Here is a 19,357-nt window from a genome sequence, read left to right as displayed (position 1 = left end):
TCTTTACCCTTCTCTCTGCCTCTTTTTTAGAAATTGCTAATGACAGGATATTTCCTGCCTCTTTTTCACAGGCCTTGGTCCATCACCACGATGATGCCAAAATGTCAAACTATGAATTGTAATATCAGTAGAGGAAAAAAACTCTACCTTTTTTATCATGATATTACACAAAAAGAGGCAAGGAGAATAATTTACATATCACAGCATATCCTTTCTCACTTGCTCCCTGCAAATGCCTGGGTCTTCTGATAGTCACTTGTTCTCTGCCTGGAAGGATGTGTAACTTCCTCAGAGCGAAGCTTTGCCTAATCCCCTGACCCCACTCATTTTTGCCAAGGTAAGATTTTGCTCTCTAGAACACGCTCAACTCACTTTCTTATTAATTCTCAGTGTGGTGAGCATAGCACTCCCTCCACAACAACCCTATGAAGTAAACTGGGCTGAGAGAGAATGAGTGGGCAAAAGTAACCCAATGGGTTTCTGTAGCTAAGGATAGTCTTAAACCTGGGTCTCCCTTATCAAACCAACCCTGTGAAGGACAAAAGATGTAATAGCATTCCAATGTCATTTGACTGAAATAGTTTATTAAACTCAACAATAATTCATCCTTTCCAAAATTGGACAGAATTCATGCTTGGCACATAAATAATATGTAAAAGAAGAGAAACTCTTTGAAGAAAGAAGACAAACAAGACAGATGATTCTAAGAACTGCCTAGCATTTCTGAAGATAAAATTTGATGAAAGGTCTGGGAATCCCTGGCTTTTTCAGGAGTTGTTGTATACAGCTTCCACATTGCCTATCATTGGCCATGCTGGCTGAGGTGATGAGGCAATCTAGTCTAACAGCATGTGGGGAGACATATATTCCCGGCTCCATTAGTGGCGTACAGCCTCAACAGGGGCCTAATCATCAATTACAGGCATAAAGCAGAATGTTGATAGCCATCAACAACTCCACTAAATGAAGCCTTGAAATAGCATTTGAAATTGCAGTTGTGTTCATTGTGAAAAAATGTACAAACTTCTCATTGGAACTAAGCCCATAGTAAAAGTTAATCCTTCCCTTTGTTATCCTAACACTAATTAGGAAAGTCTATTATACTTTCAAATACATTGACAAACATTTGAATGCACATATGTCATGCTAAGTGACAGGATTCCAGAATCCAATATTTTGGAAGTACCGGAAATGTTTTGTACCACCAATGCAGGTAAATGGTGATATACAGTGCTGTATTAATCCAAAGGAAGCTATATACATTTTATTCCCACTGAAGCAAAATGTCCCGGGTTTTTTATAGGCATGAAAAAGAGATGTGTTTCTTAAACAGCACTCAAATTTTAAAGTAAGTCATGTCATACCTATAGCTGTATTTTTGTGGAACAAGCAAAATAAAATTATAGTCTGACAGGTGCTTCTTTCTCACACAGAAATAATGCAGGATTTAATTGGGAATTTGTGAACTGTTGCAACAAACAACCACTTCTATATTATTTTATTGATATTCCCATCAAAATATACCGGACATAGCAAGTTACCAATGAAAAATTATCAATACAGCACCAGTTTTTCAAAAATATCATGAAATATAAACTTTGCCAAAACCAAATTACATACAACATGAAGCAGTGATTTGGACAGCCACAGCTTAATAAAAAATCATACACATGTTATCCCACACCCTCTTTTAGCAGCATTCTTTATTATGTACATGCTGTGCTTAGGTGCTCTTTCTATTAAAAATGGGGACGTTGCAGGAGGCACTACCAGGCAAAAAGGGCCTTGTTGTCTTCTTTGGAAAGTTCACACAAACAGTTCAAGAGCAGTAAGGTATCGCCAAGGAATTTAGCTGGGACAATGTCTATCACCATCTTTCTGAGATCATTAGGATTGTCATTCATGGGGTTAGAGCTGAGGTCAGGCCTTTGCTTCAGGATGCCATAGGTATTGATAAGAAATTCACTAAACACTGGGTGAACATCGGTACGGTAGCCCATTTTCTCCAAGCGGGTAATCAGGTTATGATAACGCTGGGTTATAGCTCGATATTTTTTCTCATCTAGAGAACCATCTAAAGATCTCGTGGAGACCTAAGAATTGTCAGATATAAACCTATGGTTAATATTTTATGGAAGTGTAAATCAGCCTGAATTTTATATAATACTAATAGGAGCAGAAAAGAAAAAAATGACAATTACACAATTTTTTTTTAAATTTGTGAACTGGGTCTTATAGTACTATTACTATATTTTCTTTTTTAAAAAAATATTTTTATTAAACATTTTTAAAAACAAAAATAAATTTTGACACTTTTTCCTTTTCAATAGTTTCATGTCGGTAACCAATACTTATACTTTTTCTCCCTTATCCTAATGTATCTTTTATACATATATTTCTAATATTAATTATTTTATTTACATATATACATAGATGTAAACGTGCATACAATTTCCTTTCAGCAATTTTTCTTTCCTCCTATTGTTCTTGTGTTTCTACTCCTATTTCAACCATTATTTAATCTTTCCTTGTCTTTTTTCTTTTTCCTCCAACCATTTATACCATTTCTCCCATACTAAGTAATATTCTGTTTTCTCTTTTTCTTGTATCTCCTTTGTAAACTTATCCATTTCCACACATTACAAAACTTTTCTAATCACATTGTCTTCGGTTGGTATATTATTGTTTTTCCAATTCTGTGTGTAAACTATTTGTGTTGCTGTGGTTATATGAATAATTAAATGCTGTATTTCTTTTTCATATGACCCTGAAAGTATTCCTAGTAAAAATGTTTCTGGCCTCATTTCTATATGTTGTTTAATGATTTTTCTAGTTGTAATTTAATTTTGCTCCAATATTGTTTCAATTTGTGACAGGACCACCACATATGGTAATACGTTCTCTTTTGCTGTTTGCATTTCCAACATAATGGTGAGGTATTGGGGAACATCTTTGCCAGTCTAGCTGGTAGCAAGTGCCACTGATAAAACATTTTGTAAATGTTTTCTTTATAGGGTATAGACATTGTTAATTTATAATTTTTGTTCCATAATTTCTCCCATTTATCCAATTCAATGTTCTATCCAAAATTTTTCACCCAAATTATCATACACTTATTTTCTCTGACTACCTTCTCTTCCAATTTGTATCTTAATAAGTAATTGTACTTTTTTTATCAATTTGTCTTATGTGTCTTGGAGAATTTTGTCCAATTTATATACTTCTCTTTAAAATCCGTCTTGTATAAAATCCTTCTTATATCTAGATTTTATTTGCATATAAGGCCACCAATTAATGAAGTATAATGCCTTGGTAAGGCCACACTTGGAATATTGCATCCAGTTTTGGTCGCCACGATGTAAAAAAGATGTTGAGACTCTAGAAAGAGTGCAGAGAAGAGCAACAAAAATGATTAGGGGACTGGAGGCTAAAACATATGAAGAACGGTTGCAGGAACTGGGTATGTCTAGTTTAATAAAAAGAAGGACTAGGGGAGACATGATAGCAGTGTTCCAATATCTCAGGGGTTGCCACAAAGAAGAGGGAGTCAAACTATTCTCCAAAGCACCTGAGGGTAGAACAAGAAGCAATGGGTGGAAACTGATCAAAGAAAGAAGCAACTTAGAACTAAGGAGAAATTTCCTGACAGTTAGAACAATTATAAGTGGAACGACTTGCCTGCAGAAGTTGTGAATGCTCCAACACTGGAATTTTTTAAGAAAATGTTGGATAACCATCTGACTGAGATGGTGTAGGGTTTCCTGCCTGGGCAGGGGGTTGGACTAGAAGGCCTCCAAGGTCCCTTCCAACTCTGTTGTTATATTATATTATATTAATGTCTGTACCCTGTTCTTTTATTTCCTGCCTTGTTTTCAGTTCCCCTTGACTGTTTAACAAATCTTTATATCTTTTCATTTTGTCAATGTCTAATGCATTTGGGTAGATTTGTGCTTCCATTGTGGATAACCATTCCGGAATTTTATCATAGTGGTTCTTTTTTATTCCTTTCCATGTCTGTAGCAGTGCTTCTCTAATTAAATGTCATTGAAAATATCCATGTTGTCTACTTTTTCCCTCCCATAGAAAGGCATGCCACCCTCTTTTTAGATAGTGTCCTTCTAGTGTTAAGATTCGTTTATTTTTTAATTCCATCCAATCCTTAATCCATATTAATGATGTTTCTTTATAATAAATTTCCCAATCTGGGAGTCCAAATCCTCCTCTTTCTCTGCTATCTTGTAATTATTGTATTTTGAGCCTTGATTTTTTTCCCCTGCCAAAGATAATTCACTATAAGTTTGTTTAGGTCTTTAAAAAAAATTCCCTAATTTTATAGGTATTACTTGGAATAGAAATAGTATGCTTGGTAGCACATTCATTTTAACTGATGCTATTTTCCCTAGAAAAGATAATTGTAATTGCTCCAAGTTTCCAAGTCTTTCTTTATCTGTTGTGTTAGTTTATTATAATTGTCTTCTTTGATCAACAAACCTTTATTTGTTAGCCATATTCCTAGACATTTTGTGTTTTTTTGTCATTTGTATACCCATTCTGTCTTCTAATTCCTTTTTGTTTTGTAAGATTTTTCGTTAACGCCTTTGTTTTTAACCTATTAATTTTAAGTCCCGCTACCTTTCCATATTCCATTCGATTCTATATTCCATTTGCATATTAGAACAGAATTTATTGGCCAAGTGTGATTGGACACACAAGGAATTCGTCTTGGTGCATATGCTCTCAGTGTACATAAAAGAAAAGATACGTTCATCAAGGTACAACATTTACAACACAATTGATGGTCAATATATCAATATAAATCATAAGGATTGCCAGCAACAAGTTATAGTCATACAGTCATAAGTGGAAAGAGATTGGTGATGGGAACTATGAAACGATTAATAGTAGTGCAGATTCAGTAAATAGTCTGACAGTGTTGAGGGAATTATTTGTTTAGCAGAGTGATGGCCTTCGGGAAAAAACTGTTCTTGTGTCTAGTTGTTCTGGTGTGCAGTGCTCTATAGCGTCGTTTTGAGGGTAGGAGTTGAAACAGTTTATGTCCAGGATGCAAGTGATCTGCAAATATTTTCACGGCCCTCTTCTTGATTCGTGCAGTATACAGGTCCTCAATGGAAGGCAGGTTGGTAGCAATTATTTTTTCTGCAGTTCTAATTATCCTCTGAAGTCTGTGTTTTTCTTGTTGGGTTGCAGAACCCAACAAGAAATAATTTGGGTCAGGGGTGAAATCTAAAAATTTTCCCTACTGGTTCTGTGGGCGTGGTTTAATTGGTGGGTGTGGCTTGGTGGTCAGATGACTGGGTGGGCGTGGCCAAAAACAATAAATAATAAAAATAATAAATAAGGTATACAAAACAATAAGAGGTACCAAAAACCAACTTTCACACTTTACACACACACACACACAATACAACACAACTGACTCACACACAATGTAAAAGCAGCTGCACTTCACCCAAAATAGCCCCTGCAACAAGCAGGAACCTCACATTTTCACACTTTACACACACACAACACAACTCTCTCTCTCTCACACACACACACACACACTCACACTATGCCACATACAGCTTTGTGAGATTTTGTGTGTTTGTGTAGTTAGAGTGAAACACTACAGAAACACACCAAATCTCAGAAAACTGCACAAATATTTTATTTTATTATTTTTATTTATTTTTTTAGATCAGGGGTCTCCAACCTTAGTAACTTAGTTTGTGGACTTCAACTCCCAGAGTTCCTCATTCAGCAAAGCAGGAAGTCAAAGCAAGCTGTAATCAGTAGCTGAAGAAAAGCATACTGTTGCCAGCCCGAAAGGAGCAGTAATTATAGGTAAGTGAGGAGGGGGAATTGGCTGGGCATGGGTGGGGGCTCTTGTAAGTGGGGGCTGTTAAAAAGTGAGTTTAAAAGCCTGTGAGGAGCAGGAAACTCCTCTGGGATCGCCAGAGGAGGCTTTTAAAACCTCTTTTTTAAAATCTTTTTTTTCCCTTCAGCTGAAGAGGGTTTTTTAAAAAAAACTTTTAAAGGGTTTTGATGTTTTCTGCTCAGCCCCGTGGTCATCAGAGGGTTTTGGTTTTTTTTACTTTTAAAAGCATGTTTTGGCTGAAAAAAAACTGCTTTTAAAAGATTAAAAAAAACCTCTGCTGATGGTGCGGCTCAGCAGAGGCAGGGGGTGGTGCCAGGGATGTTTGCTACCAGTCCTCCGAACCAGCAGCCACCATCGCTACCGGATCGGTTGAGCCGGTCCGAACCGGGAGCATTTCACCCCTGATTTGGGTCCTGTCTATAATTTTTTCTATTTAAATTGGCTAATCTTCTGATACAACTCTGAAGTTTTGCGATTCTGTGGATGTTTGTACTATTGGTGTAAGTTTCCCCATGCATGCATGATTCAAACCTTCAGTTTTGATAGTCGTGGAAAAGTTCTTATAAATGCAAAAAAGATAGTTCTGTCTAAATCCATGCATACACACGCACATACACACACAACCCCTGCACACACACACATAAACTCAGAGTCCTCTACCACAATATTTCTACAATATCATTACAGTTACTTATAGCCTGAATATGAATTCATAAAAATACAGTGCGTCTTGGAAAAAAACAAAGGCTCAGAAGATTCAAATTTGTAGCTGGACTTGAAAAATGTAATGTAGCAACAATTAATTCTGACTCTTCTGGGTTTTTATTATGTATTCATCTTGTATATTTGTAAAAAAAATGCATAAAGAAAACCTTTCTAGTTCTCTTTCTAGTTCTCTACTGAAATTTGAAATAAAACCTATTCATGCAGTCCTAAACGTTTTATGCTGATCAGTGACCAAAATAAAAATGAAGAACTGAATATCACACTTTTAACTATTAGTTCAGAAACATATGCATAGAAATTGAGTTGGCAGTGGTAGCTTCAATGGAAATAGAAAAATGTTTTGATATGAGGTAGGATATGTTTTTAGAGCATATTTTAATAAAAATTAAAATCCCTTTCTTTAACAGGTGGTTTAAAATAGGTTATCGAAATATCTCAGCTAGAGTTAACAAATGCAATTATTTCTTCATTTATTAAGATGTCCTCTGGATCTGATTAAGAATAGTTTTTATCTCTGCTCATAGTTAACTTTGTTTTGAGATCATTGGTCTGTTTTATTAGACAATCAAAGGATATTTTGCAAACAAAAGTAGATAAAACACCAGTTAGCACAATGCAAACATGCTATTTTGGCTCTTATTAGTAATTAGTGTCTTTTGCCTAAATCTACATTCATACAACAATTTAGAAAGTTATTTGGTTTTAGAAGAGAAATGAGGTTTCATGAGAATTAGAATAGAGCTGGAAGGGATCTTGAGGTCTTCTAGTCCAGCCCCCTGGTCAAGCAGGAGAACTATACAATCTCAGACAAGTGACTGTCCCGTCTCTTCTTAAAAACTGTCAGTGATGGAATGCCCATGATTTCTGAAGGCAAGCTGTTCCACTGGTTAATTGAACTCACTGTTAGGAAGTTTCTCCTTAATTCCAGACTGCTTCTCTCTTTGATTACTTTCCAACCATTATTTCTTGTCTTGCCCTCTGGTGCTTTGAAGAATAATTTGACCCCCTCTTCTTTAGGGCAACTCCTCAAATACTCAAATACTGCTATCATGTCACCCCAATCCTTCTTTTCTTTAAACTAGCTAGATCCAAAATCTTCAGCTGTTCTTCATATGATTTAGTCTCCAGGCCTTTGATCATTTTAGTTGCTCTTCTCTGAACTTTTTCCAAAGCTCAATATCTTTTTTGTAGTATGGTGTAGTATGGTGATGATTATGTTGATGTGACCTATAAAATGAAAACTTGAAATTTATCAGTTTATGAAGAACGCTGATATATCAAGTGTGGAATGTAACAATAGAAGTAATTCTATCTAACTATAGAAAATAGAAGATAGAACTATCTTCTCTCTACTGACAGAAGTAATTCTATTGACAAGAAATTATCACCTGGCCTGAGAAAAAGGTGTTTTGTTTTACACTTTAAACTGAGCTCTCCTGGGGAATACAAGGAGGTCCATTTTTATTATGTCCAGAGTTCTCAACCTTAAGAGGCTGCCTTCTTCTGCTCAATAATGCTGCCGGGTGGCACAAAAGCTGGACCTTTAAATTTTAGTCAGGTTTACAATCTTGGCAAAATCTCCATTTATCTCTAAGTGTTTGGGATAGAATTACTTACTTGCTTTATTTTCTCAGGGATATTGGATACTGTGAATCCATAGAGCCGTGTGATTCCAGGGAACACATGTGCAAGGATACGCCTGTCTAACTGGAAAGCAATCTCTCCCACAATGCGCCCATTTTTCTTGTTGTTTTGAGCAATTTCTATATCTAGAAGAAAAACAGAGGTGATCTAGGAGAGGCTAAAAACACTTTATGAAATAGCCTGTCTGTAATGAACTTTTCCCTTATTAGATTAAAAAAATACTCATCATCATATTAATACTGAAGGAGAGTGAGAATGGAAATAACTTAAATCACAAATCCTGAGCACATCAAAGGTCTTACTAGAGCCCAGTGGCATCAGAATTCATGTATATTTGTTTATATATCAGAATAAAAATCAAATTTCTATTAAATAAAAAATGCAGTGATAATTTCTGATGTTATCTGATTGAAAAACTAGTTTATATTTAATTTCACTGAAATGTAATACTTATTTATTTATTTATTGTAAACTCAAGTAGGATATGTGACTAATGCTCCCACCACCTATTTTCTTCACCGCAACAACCCTGTGAAGTGAGTTAGGCTAAGAGACAGTGAATAGCTCAAAGTCACCCAGCTGCCTTTCATGCCTAAAGTGGGACTAGAACTTACGATCTACAGTTTCTATACCAGCCCCTTAACCCCTACACAATTTGGCTCTCATTAATATGTTATTAATGGTACAAGAAAGCAACTCTGAAATCGTATTTAAGAAGTAAGGAGATCAGATACATTTTTAGCATTCATTTCAACATAAGAAAGAATATATATTGTTTATAATAAATCACGACTCATATATGAATAAATATATAAATACATTATTAAATTAACGTATAAAGAACAGTTGCTGGAATTTGGTAAGTCTATTTTAATGAAAAGAAGGATGGAAATTAATCAAAGAGAGAAGCAACCTAGAACTAAGAAGGAATTTCCTGACAGTTAGAATAATCAGCAGAATAACTTGCCTTCAGAAGTTGTGAATGCTCCAACCCTGGAAATTTTTAAGAAGAGATTGGACAACCATTTGTTTGGAATGATATCGGGTTTCTTACCTGAGCAGGGGGTTGGGTAGAAGACCTCCAAGGTCCCTTCCAACTCTGTTATTCTTACTAATTATGAATAAATATATAACATAGTCATTCAATTTTTTGCAAAATGCAAAAAAGTCTTTTAATCCTGTCAACCAATTTATCATAAGCTTTCACGATATCCAGAGAAATAACAATGGTCAGATTTTGCTTGTTTGGGTATAAAATATAACTGATAGCAGAAAGAAAGCCACTTCTTTTCTATCATAGCATTCCCCCAAAAGGGGAAAGTCCTGATATGACCCAAATAAAAGTCAGACTATCAGGAGTTTACAAGAAATTTAGCATTTCTTAAAGGTGCGGAAAAGAAGTGGTATATTTGCCATCAGTTTACATTTATTGAACTATTTATTTGACTTTTAATTGTAAATGCTAGAATGGGAAGAGGGGAGAGAGAGAAATTAACTAGCCAATCTGCCTACAATAGAGTATTTTAGGGACCATTCAGAAATTAAAACAGGCTTTAAAAAGTAAACAAAAAAATAAATACAAGGAGCAAATTCAGTTACTAAATTGAATTAGGAAGTCTCTAATCATCAGAATGAAAACAGGACAGTTTTCCAAACTGCTGTATCATAACTTAAAACTGATGGTCATTGCATATCCTACCAATACAATAATTATAATATAACAAATTCGGGCACACTCAGGTCACCATCTATAGTGAGTAAGGGAGATGACAAAAATATGCAACAATTGTTACATATGCAAAGCAAACTGAAACCCTGAGTCCTGGGGAAGAAAAGAGAAGTAAGTTTTTTAAAATTGCTAGTCCATGTATGATATACTATACTCTAAATAAATAATGCCAAATACAGGATAGTCTGAGAGAGTGGCTCTATGTGATAACCCATAAAAAGACCAGGGAGAAAAGCATTGCACAACAGCTCTACAGAGTCGTTAGTACTAGTCATCCTTTTTTTACATTTTGTTTGTGTTTTAGGGAAATGAAATGTCCTTGAGGGCTCTGTAATAACAATGCAATATATTAAAAATACCTAGGAAGGATCATTTTTATACTGTAATAATAATAATAATAATAATAATAATAATAATAATAATAATAATAATAATAATAATAATAATAATAATAATAATAATAATAATAATAATAATAATTTAATTTGTATACCGCCCTTCTCCCGAAGGACTCAGGGCGGTGAACAGGCCAATAAAATACAAACAGCAACAAACAACCAATTAAAACAACCCTTAAAAAACTGATTCAAGATGCCAGAAAATTTAAAATACCATTATACCCCATAAAAATTACAAAAATTTAAAACCCACAATTAAAATTTAAGATTTAAAATCAGGCCAGTCCAGCCATATGAAATAAATAAGTTTTAAATTCGCGGCGAAAGGTCCTAAGGTCAGGTAGTTGTCGAAGCCCGGGGGGAAGCTCATTCCACAGGGTAGGAGCCCCCACAGAGAAGGCCCTCTCCCTGGGGGCCACCAGTTGACATTGTTTGGCCGACGGCACCCTGAGGAGTCCCTCTCTGTGGGAACGCACCGGACATTGGGAGATAGAGGCCGGCAGTAGGCGGTCCCGTAAATAGCCTGGTCCTAAGCCATGGAGCGCTTTAAAGGTGGTAACCAATACCTTGAAGCGCACCCGGAAAACAACAGGTAGCCAGTGCAATCTGCGCAGGATAGGTGTTACGTGGGAGCTCCAAACCGCTCCCTCAATAACCCACGCAGCCGCATTCTGGACTAGCTGAAGTCTCCGGGTGCTCTTCAAGGGGAGCCCCATGTAGAGAGCACTGCAGTAGTCCAGACGAGAGGTAACGAGAGCATGAGTGACCGTGCATAGGGCATCCCGGTCCAGGAAGGGACGCAACTGGCGGATCAGGCGAACCTGATAAAAAGCTCTCCTGGAGACGGCTGCCAAATGATCTTCAAAGGACAACCGACCATCCAGGAGCATGCCCAAGTTGCGTACCTTCTCCATCGGGGCCAACAACTCGCCCCCGATAGATAGCCGCATCTGCAGCTGACTGTACCGAGGTGCCGGCATCCACAGCCACTCCATCTTGGAGGGATTAAGTTTGAGCCTGTTCCTCCCCATCCAGACCTGTACGGCTTCCAAACACCGGGACAGCACTTCGACAGCTTCGCTGGGGTGGCCCGGGGTGGAAAAGTACAGCTGAGTATCATCAGCGTACAGTTGGTATCTCACCCCAAAGCCACTGATGATCTCGCCCAGCGGCTTCATATAGATGTTGAACAGGAGGGGTGAGAGAATCGATCCCTGCAGCACCCCACACATGAGGCGCCTTGGGGTCGATCTCTGCCCTCCCGTCAACACCGTCTGCGTCCGGTCAGAGAGGTAGGAGGAGAACCACCAATAAACAGTGCCTCCCACTCCCAACCCCTCCAACCGGCGCAGCAGGATACCATGGTCGATGGTATCAAAAGCCGCTGAGAGGTCTAATAGGACCAGGGCAGAGGAACAACCCCTATCCCTGGCCCTCCAGAGATCATCCACCAGCGCGACCAAAGCTGTCTCCGTGCTGTATCCGGGCTGAAAGCCGGACTGGAACGGGTCTAGACAGACAGATTCATCCAGGTACTGGGGTAGCTGACATGCCACCATACTCTCTACAACCTTCGCCGTAAAGCGAAGATTGGAGACTGGCTGGTAATTCCCTAAAACAGCTGGGTCCAGGGAAGGCTTCTTGAGGAGGGGTCTCACCACCGCCTCTTTCAAGGCAGCGGGAAAGACCCCCTCCCACAAGGAAGCATTTGCAATCCCCTGGAGCCAGCCTCGTGTCACCTCCTGTGTAGCCAGTACTAACCAGGAGGGGCACGGGTCCAGTAAACATGTGGTGGCATTCAGCCTACCCAGCAACCTGTCCATGTCCTCGGGAGTCACAGGGTCAAAGTTATCCCAAACCACCTCAACAAGACGGGTCTCGGAACTCTCGTCTGGATCTACCCAATTTTGATCCAATCCGTCCCGAAGCTGAACGATTTTATCGTATAGATAACCGTTAAACTCCTCGGCACGCCCTTGTAGGGGGTCCTCCCGCCCCTCCTGTTGAAGGAGAGAGCGGGTCACCCAAAACAGGGCGGCCGGGCGGTTATCTGCCGACACAATGAGGGAGGAAACGTAGGAGCGTTTTGCATCCCTCAGTGCCACTAGGTAGGTCCTGCTATAGGACCTAACTAGTGTCCGGTCAGCCTCAGAACGGCTGGATCTCCAGACACACTCTAGGCGTCTTCTCCGGCGTTTCATCTCCCTCAGCTCCTCGGAGAACCAAGGAGCTGGTTGAGACCGACGCCGGGTCAGAGGCCGCAAAAGCACGACACGATCCAAAGCTCCAGGCCGCGACCAGCTCTTCAGTCGTGTCGTGGGCCAGATTCTCGGGAAGCGGCCCAAGCTCCGTCAGGAACCTCTCAGGGTCCATCAGGCGCCTGGGACGGAACCAACGCATTGGTTCCGTCTCCTTGCGGCAGTGGGTAGCGGTCTGTACTAAGAACAATATGAATAAGAGTGCTAAGTAAAGCTGCATGATTTCCTATTTATTTCTGGAAGCAGCATTTTATGCATACCTAAATTATATATAATACATTTTAAAAAGCAACAAAAATAATTATATATCTGACATATACAGTATTTGATTTCTGTATTATGTTCTCATTTTATTTACCACCCAGAGTTCATGTGGGTAGCTTGGTAGTTTTACTGTATAGATTTATTTAATTAATAATTAAATATTTCTAATGAGTTATAAAAATATTACACATATTTAAATTCTCAAATTTCTTGTTCTGTTATACAAATATACAAACATACCACACAGAGATGTGAAAACTCTAAAAATATTTTGGTGGGGAAGTGAGGGTTTCACTTCACAACATCTGCTACATGAAACAGCCACAAAATCTCAGTATTACCATTCAGGTAGAACGTATGGAACTTCCTTAACTTGTCAGTAGCAGGTGAATCAGAGAACCAGACTCTCTTCTTCCGAGGCATCTCTTGTGATTCAGGCTGGTTTTTGTCTACGCTGGTGTCCAGAGCATTACCTCCTAAGCAATAGGGCTGTCTCTCAGGACTCCTTCCTTTTGGGATGTTTACATCGTTAGAAAATGTGATCTGTGCTTGGGCCTCCTCTTTGTGTGTCCTTGAAGAAGGTGATTCTTCTGGCCACAATGTTGAGGAATTGAGCTTCTCTTTTGGATTCAGGAGTCCTCCTGTTTTGTAATGAGCTGCAGTTAAGCAGATTTAGCACCAGTTACACCAAGAGTAATAAAACAGCAAATGGATTATAGAAATTCATTTTAGTGGGCACATCCACCCCAAATAAATATTTTCCTCCCACTGTTCTCCACATCTGTGAATAGCTAGGCCATAAATAACCGGGGCTTGATAAAGGCTGTGTTCTGCTCTCCCCTTTGAATTACAATGGAGAGAGGGAGAGGGAGAAAGAGAGAGAGAGAGAGAGAGAGGCTCACCTTGTTGAAATTGTTGTTAGTGCAGTGTGCAATTCATATACCACAAAGCTCACATTTCTCTATTAGAGACCTCCCAATCTAATAGAAGTGATATCATGGAGGAAAACCTCATGAAGAAAATCTATGTGGTTGCTAGGAGTTGAAAATGACTTGATTGCACATAATCGATCATCTAATAGAGAAATCACCATGCTGTGATTTCTTCTTTATCTGATAAGTTTCTTTACAAGATATCTTGAGATATCTCAAGATAAATGAAATAGATATCTGTGTTTTTTCATTTAGCAATAAAGAACAAGGTTTTTTTCCATTTTCATTAGGACTCTTTAAAAAAATATTTGGAGTGTTGACTGTTTAAATCTTGTGAAGTTATGACAAAAGGTTTGAGTGGTGAGGCATTCCAATTTCTTGTGAAATCTTAACATGATTTTTTTAAAAAGTTCTGAGTATGAATGAATGGATCATTTTCCCAATAAAGGGTGCAAATAGTGAAGTTCCTAAAACATCAGGACATTGCTTTTAACATATTAGTTTACTAAAATTGATAATTTATTAATAAACAATTAAATACCCAACATTACTTAAAAATGAAGAAGACCTTCAAAAAGTTATTTTCAAATGGAAGGAAAGAATATTTTAGATGTAGCTTTATATAAGCTGTTTAAGCAAGTTTATTTACGGAGGAAAGCTTATAACTAAATGTATACTAAATGTGACTGACAGAATGTTGATGTTTTATAGATATATTGATCAAAACAGCAATTTGATGTGTTAATCTGCTGTGAGGGCCAGTTCTACTTCTAGGAGCTTTAGATAAGGAACTGAAAATCACAGCTAGTAAGTTAAATCTGTTATACAGCTTTATTGTGAAACCATAATTGGAATATGTTAACATTTCAGGTTACTTTATTTCTAAATTGGATCATGAAGACCTAAAAAATAGCAACTAAAATAAGGAGTTGTGTAGTTGATACTTAAATTGGTCCACAGATAGAACTTAGTCACTCATGATAATTACTTTGACACTATTCTTATGGACTAAAGATGGAAAACATTTGGATGCTTCTAAAACAAACTCTATCCCATTAACTCTGCAGACGTGTACTTAAAAATACACACATTAAATGTTGACATCAAATATAATTTCTCACCAACGCTAAATGGAAATGTTTGAACCTTATCACCACCAGGGAAAGGACCATCTGTAGCCCAAGGTTTCCTCAACATTGATATGTCTGTAGGTTCTTCACGCTGTTTTCCAGGCATGGTAGAATATGGTATATTTGAGATGTGTGCAGATTTCCTATCTTCATTTCTAGATTGAACAGTAACAGGATCAGTGTGGAACAATTTAATTGGTGACTGGGTGCTAGGACTTGACATGTTGGCCTCTTTGGAAAGGATGTGGGGAGAATAATTATAATCTTTTCGGACAGACTGAGCTGAAAAGAAAAACAAACAATAGAAATAGTTACATTTATGTCATGTATGTCATGTACATATCTAGGCACTGACATGATTTAGCAAAATACTTTTTGACATCATCAGAGCATATGCTATTTCTAGAAAACATTATCAGTGAACACATCTAGTGTGGTGTCTATTGATAGACCTGTCCTTGGAAAATTGACTGAGATAACAGGTCTATCTGTACTGATTGAAATGCTTCAAAATATCTATCCAAAAATATGCAGAAATCATCTAATCTTCACAGTCCAAACATGTTTTCTTGAACATCAATAAGTTGTATTGAATTCTTTTTGATAGTGAATGTGACTTTTGTATCCTAACTGAACAGCGTATTAAAGCAAGGACATTACTACAAGCAAATATTATCGTCATTTTTTCTGGGAGCTTTAACATTTTTGTATATAGAATGGGAAAAAAACGTTTGTGTGAGCCGGGGGGGGGGGAGAGGAAGAGAGATGGGGAGAGAGAGAGAGAGAGAGAGAGAGAGAGAGAGAGAGAGAGAGAGAGAGAGAAAGAGAGATGAATAAATAAAAGTTGGCCTAAGCTCTCTGAGAAAACCAACGGTAAGGGTAAATAGGAGTTTGGCAAGAGCAGTCAAGTGGGAGGCCTGGAAAGATTTAAGGAGATTATTGGTCTACTGAAATGCATCAAGTAAGTCCTAATCAGAAGCATTGAAACTCTCCAGAACCGACAGAAATATGAAAAAAAATATCAAACAACAGGAAATGCTACTTTCACAGAGGTACTGAAGAAACAAGCTAATCTAGGTAACCTTTAAGAATTCCTCCTCCTGAGCAAATGCATTCTCATCTTCAAGAAAAGAAAGGAGGCAGATCTGAGAAACTGTAGGCCTGTCAGGATGAAGTCTATACACAGCAAGGTCTAGCAACATGCATGTTGAGCACATAGATAAGAAGCTACAGTTAATGAAAGCCAGCATGGACTTGATAAAGCAAATTATGCTAATAATTATTACTAGTAGAATAATACCATTGATGCAGTGTACTTGGTCCATAACAAAGCTTGTGGCAAGAGTGTCTTATGATATTCCTTAATAAAATAAAATAGCAACAAGTGGGTTGGATCAGATTTCTGCAAGACCTTGATGGACTTCTGTGAGAACTAAGGGCAGAATAAAAAGTTACCAAGTCTGTAGATGATACAAAATTGGGAGGGATGGCTAATACTTTGGAAGAAAGAGAGAACATTCAAATAGAACTAAATTGACTCAAGCAGTAGGTTGGAATGAGTAATACAGGTAGTCCTTGACTTGTGACCACAATTGAGCCCAAAATTTATGTTGATAAGTGAGACATTTATTAGGTGAATTTTGCCCTATTTTATGACCTTTCTTCCAACAGTTGGTAAGTGAATCACTGTTGTATAGTTAATAACATGGTTGTTAAGTGAAGCAGGCTTTCCAATTGACCTTGCTTGTCAAAAGGTCATAGGAGACTGCAACTATCATCAAGCATCTAAATTTTAATCATGCAACCATGGGTATGCTGCAATGGTCATAAGTGTGAAAAACGGTTATAAGCCTTCACTAAATAAACTGTTCTAAATTGGGGACTATCTTACAGAGTTTAATAGAAAGAAATGCAAAACTGGGGAAATAAAGGAAAGGCTCCAGTATAGAATTAGGTGAACTGGTTTGACAGTAGTATGTGTAAAAGGGGATCCAGGTGTTCTTATTGACCAATTTGATTTCTGGACTATACAAGATCTCACTGTAGGAACAGACTGTCCCACAAAATGGTGAGTTCTCCCTCACTGGAGACCTTCAGAGAGACACTGGATGGCCAACTGCCAGATATATTGTACTGGAGTATATCCTATGATGGAAAGAGGATTGGACAAGATTACTGTAAGGTATATTTCAACTTTATGAGTATGAAAGAAAATGTTATTGTTCACAGAAAATGCTTCATGTAGCATGGATAGCATTAAAGCTGTTCTACACCACCTTTTCAATTTTATCAAAATGTTTTATGTGAAAGTATCAGCTGACCTAAAAACAACTGGGTGGTATCATGGATCATAGGAATGAAAGGATGCTGAATGAATGTTGATTGAATACCAAAGTGAGAGACAAATATTAAACAGGTTTACTGAATTATTTTGGCCATTTTGATGGGGGTCTCACTTGCAAAATATGAAGGAAGAGTAAATGGTTTGAAAAGAAGAGAAAACCAAAAAAGTTGTCGTTGGATGTACAGTAGTTGATAGTTCTCAAAAAGAAAGAGACAAAAAGCCTAAAGAAAGGCAATATATGAACCAATCTACAGGTATGGGGGAAGGAAGTTATGCGTTAGAAAAATATAGAAAGCTATGGGAAGTATAAATGCAATTTCTCTATATAGATCTTCCTTTTCCTTATTTTGTGTCCTTAATTTCTTTGGCTTTCAATGTATTCTTTAATTTTTGTACTTTCCATAATGGTATTTACCCTGATAATGAATACTGTGATAAGGATGCAGGGATGCAAGTAAAAGCTCATAGAGATTAAAATTGTGAAACTCCTGAAGATGTGTATGTGCATGTGCATGTATGCACATTCATAAATGAGCAAATCAGGATAATTTGTCCTCCTGCTATTTAAATCATGTCTAGCCTTTCCTAGTTGGCCCAAAATACTTCCTATTATACAGATTTGACCAAAGTGTCTTCTTCTGATAGATGCATTCACAAAAGTCCTACTGAATTTTATGTATCAACTTGGATACACAATTAGACATATTTACAATATTTATATAATTGCTTTTAACAAGCTAATTTGGGATGTTTCTTACCTGTTTTTACTGATAAACCAGTATCAGGATATAAAGGAGAAATCTGAGGTGCTATGAACTGGGATTGACTGTTGTTCTCACTCTGCTGACTCAACAATGTGCGTAATTCATAATTTTCTCTGAGCAGTTTAATTTGATTTTTGAGATGTGCATTTTCTTCCTGAATTCTTTTTATCCACTCTCTTTCCTCTGTCATCCTCCTCTTCCTCACTGGTGAGGAAGGATTAATTTATTAGGGACAGCCTTGACTAGACAGGTCACCTCAGTGTTTCAAGAGGTTCAGAGGACATTATGAAGCTTGGAATGTTTCTACACAATTATGATGTCATGTGTTCTTAAGAGAACACTTGGATACTCCACTGGAGCATTTTCTTTCAGACTGGCCTTTCTGCTGTGAAATAAGGTATGATTTTTTATATAGAATGGAACAGTATGTCTAAGAGGCCTGATCACATGGCATTGTTGACAATAACGTCTCAAAATAGCACTGACTAAATCCAGTGGTAGGATTCAGCCAGTTCGCACCACTTCGGGAGAACCAGCTGTTAACTTTCTGAGCAGTTTGGTAAACTGGTTGTTGGAAGAAATCATTAGGGCAGAGAACTGGTTGTTAAATTACTTGAATCCCACCATTGACTAAATCTGAGAAAGGCTTTTCAAAAAATCTGAAATGCTTTGTCAGCTGTGGAGCTGTGGAGAAGATTTGGCTCTAGCTGTCAGCCCTAGAGGCCATCTTTTTCTTTGGATCTTCAGGGCTGCCACACTTAGTGCTGTGGGAAACTGGAAGGGGGGATTGCATAGAGTGATGGAGATATCTAGCCATAATAACATTCCTTTCTCTGAGAGTCAAGGACATTTAGCCTTCACCTGGAATGACGTGACTGGGAGGCATCTCCAGTTGGGATGGTGCATTGCTTGGACCATCTGATGGACATGTGGGTTCAGGGGAGGGGACTTGGACTTTCCTTTGGGTGGGTAAAATCTGGAAGCTTTCAGATTCAGGTTTTCCCAGATGTGCCAACATGACATCTCTAATAAAATGGAACTTTGAGGAACTTCTAGCCTCAGAACCTTCTTTCGTTGGGGGTGTTACTTGGAATCCTGACATTAAACTGAATCTCCATTAAAACTTCAACCAACTCCCTGATCTCCGGGGTGCTGTCTGGGGTCCTGAGCCCCAACCCTGACCCGACACCAGGCAGTGTGAAGACTCAGTGAAGATGGAGGAGAACAGGGCGACCACAGAGGGAACCACTGGGACTGGTTCAATGGTCCACATTGAGACCCTCTACTCCC

General features: G+C 38.0%; 1 protein-coding gene across 1 annotated transcript; it reads right to left on the bottom strand.

The window, feature by feature from the left end:
* Nucleotides 1–1,766: 1,766 nt before the first annotated feature.
* SPATC1L (spermatogenesis and centriole associated 1 like) lies at nucleotides 1,767–18,257 on the bottom strand. Its single transcript, XM_058184681.1, has 5 exons — nucleotides 18,062–18,257; nucleotides 14,951–15,241; nucleotides 13,239–13,553; nucleotides 8,222–8,373; nucleotides 1,767–2,093 (listed from the first exon to the last, which is right to left on the bottom strand). Exons 1-5 carry the CDS (start codon nucleotides 18,255–18,257, stop codon nucleotides 1,767–1,769), a joined length of 1,281 nt encoding a protein of 426 aa, XP_058040664.1.
* Between the last annotated feature and the right edge of the window lie 1,100 nt (nucleotides 18,258–19,357).

This window comes from Ahaetulla prasina, chromosome 1, assembly GCF_028640845.1.
Source record: "Ahaetulla prasina isolate Xishuangbanna chromosome 1, ASM2864084v1, whole genome shotgun sequence".
Lineage (NCBI taxonomy): Eukaryota > Metazoa > Chordata > Lepidosauria > Squamata > Colubridae > Ahaetulla > Ahaetulla prasina.
Note: the sequence above shows the minus strand (reverse complement) of the source record. Positions and strands in the feature narration are given on the sequence as shown.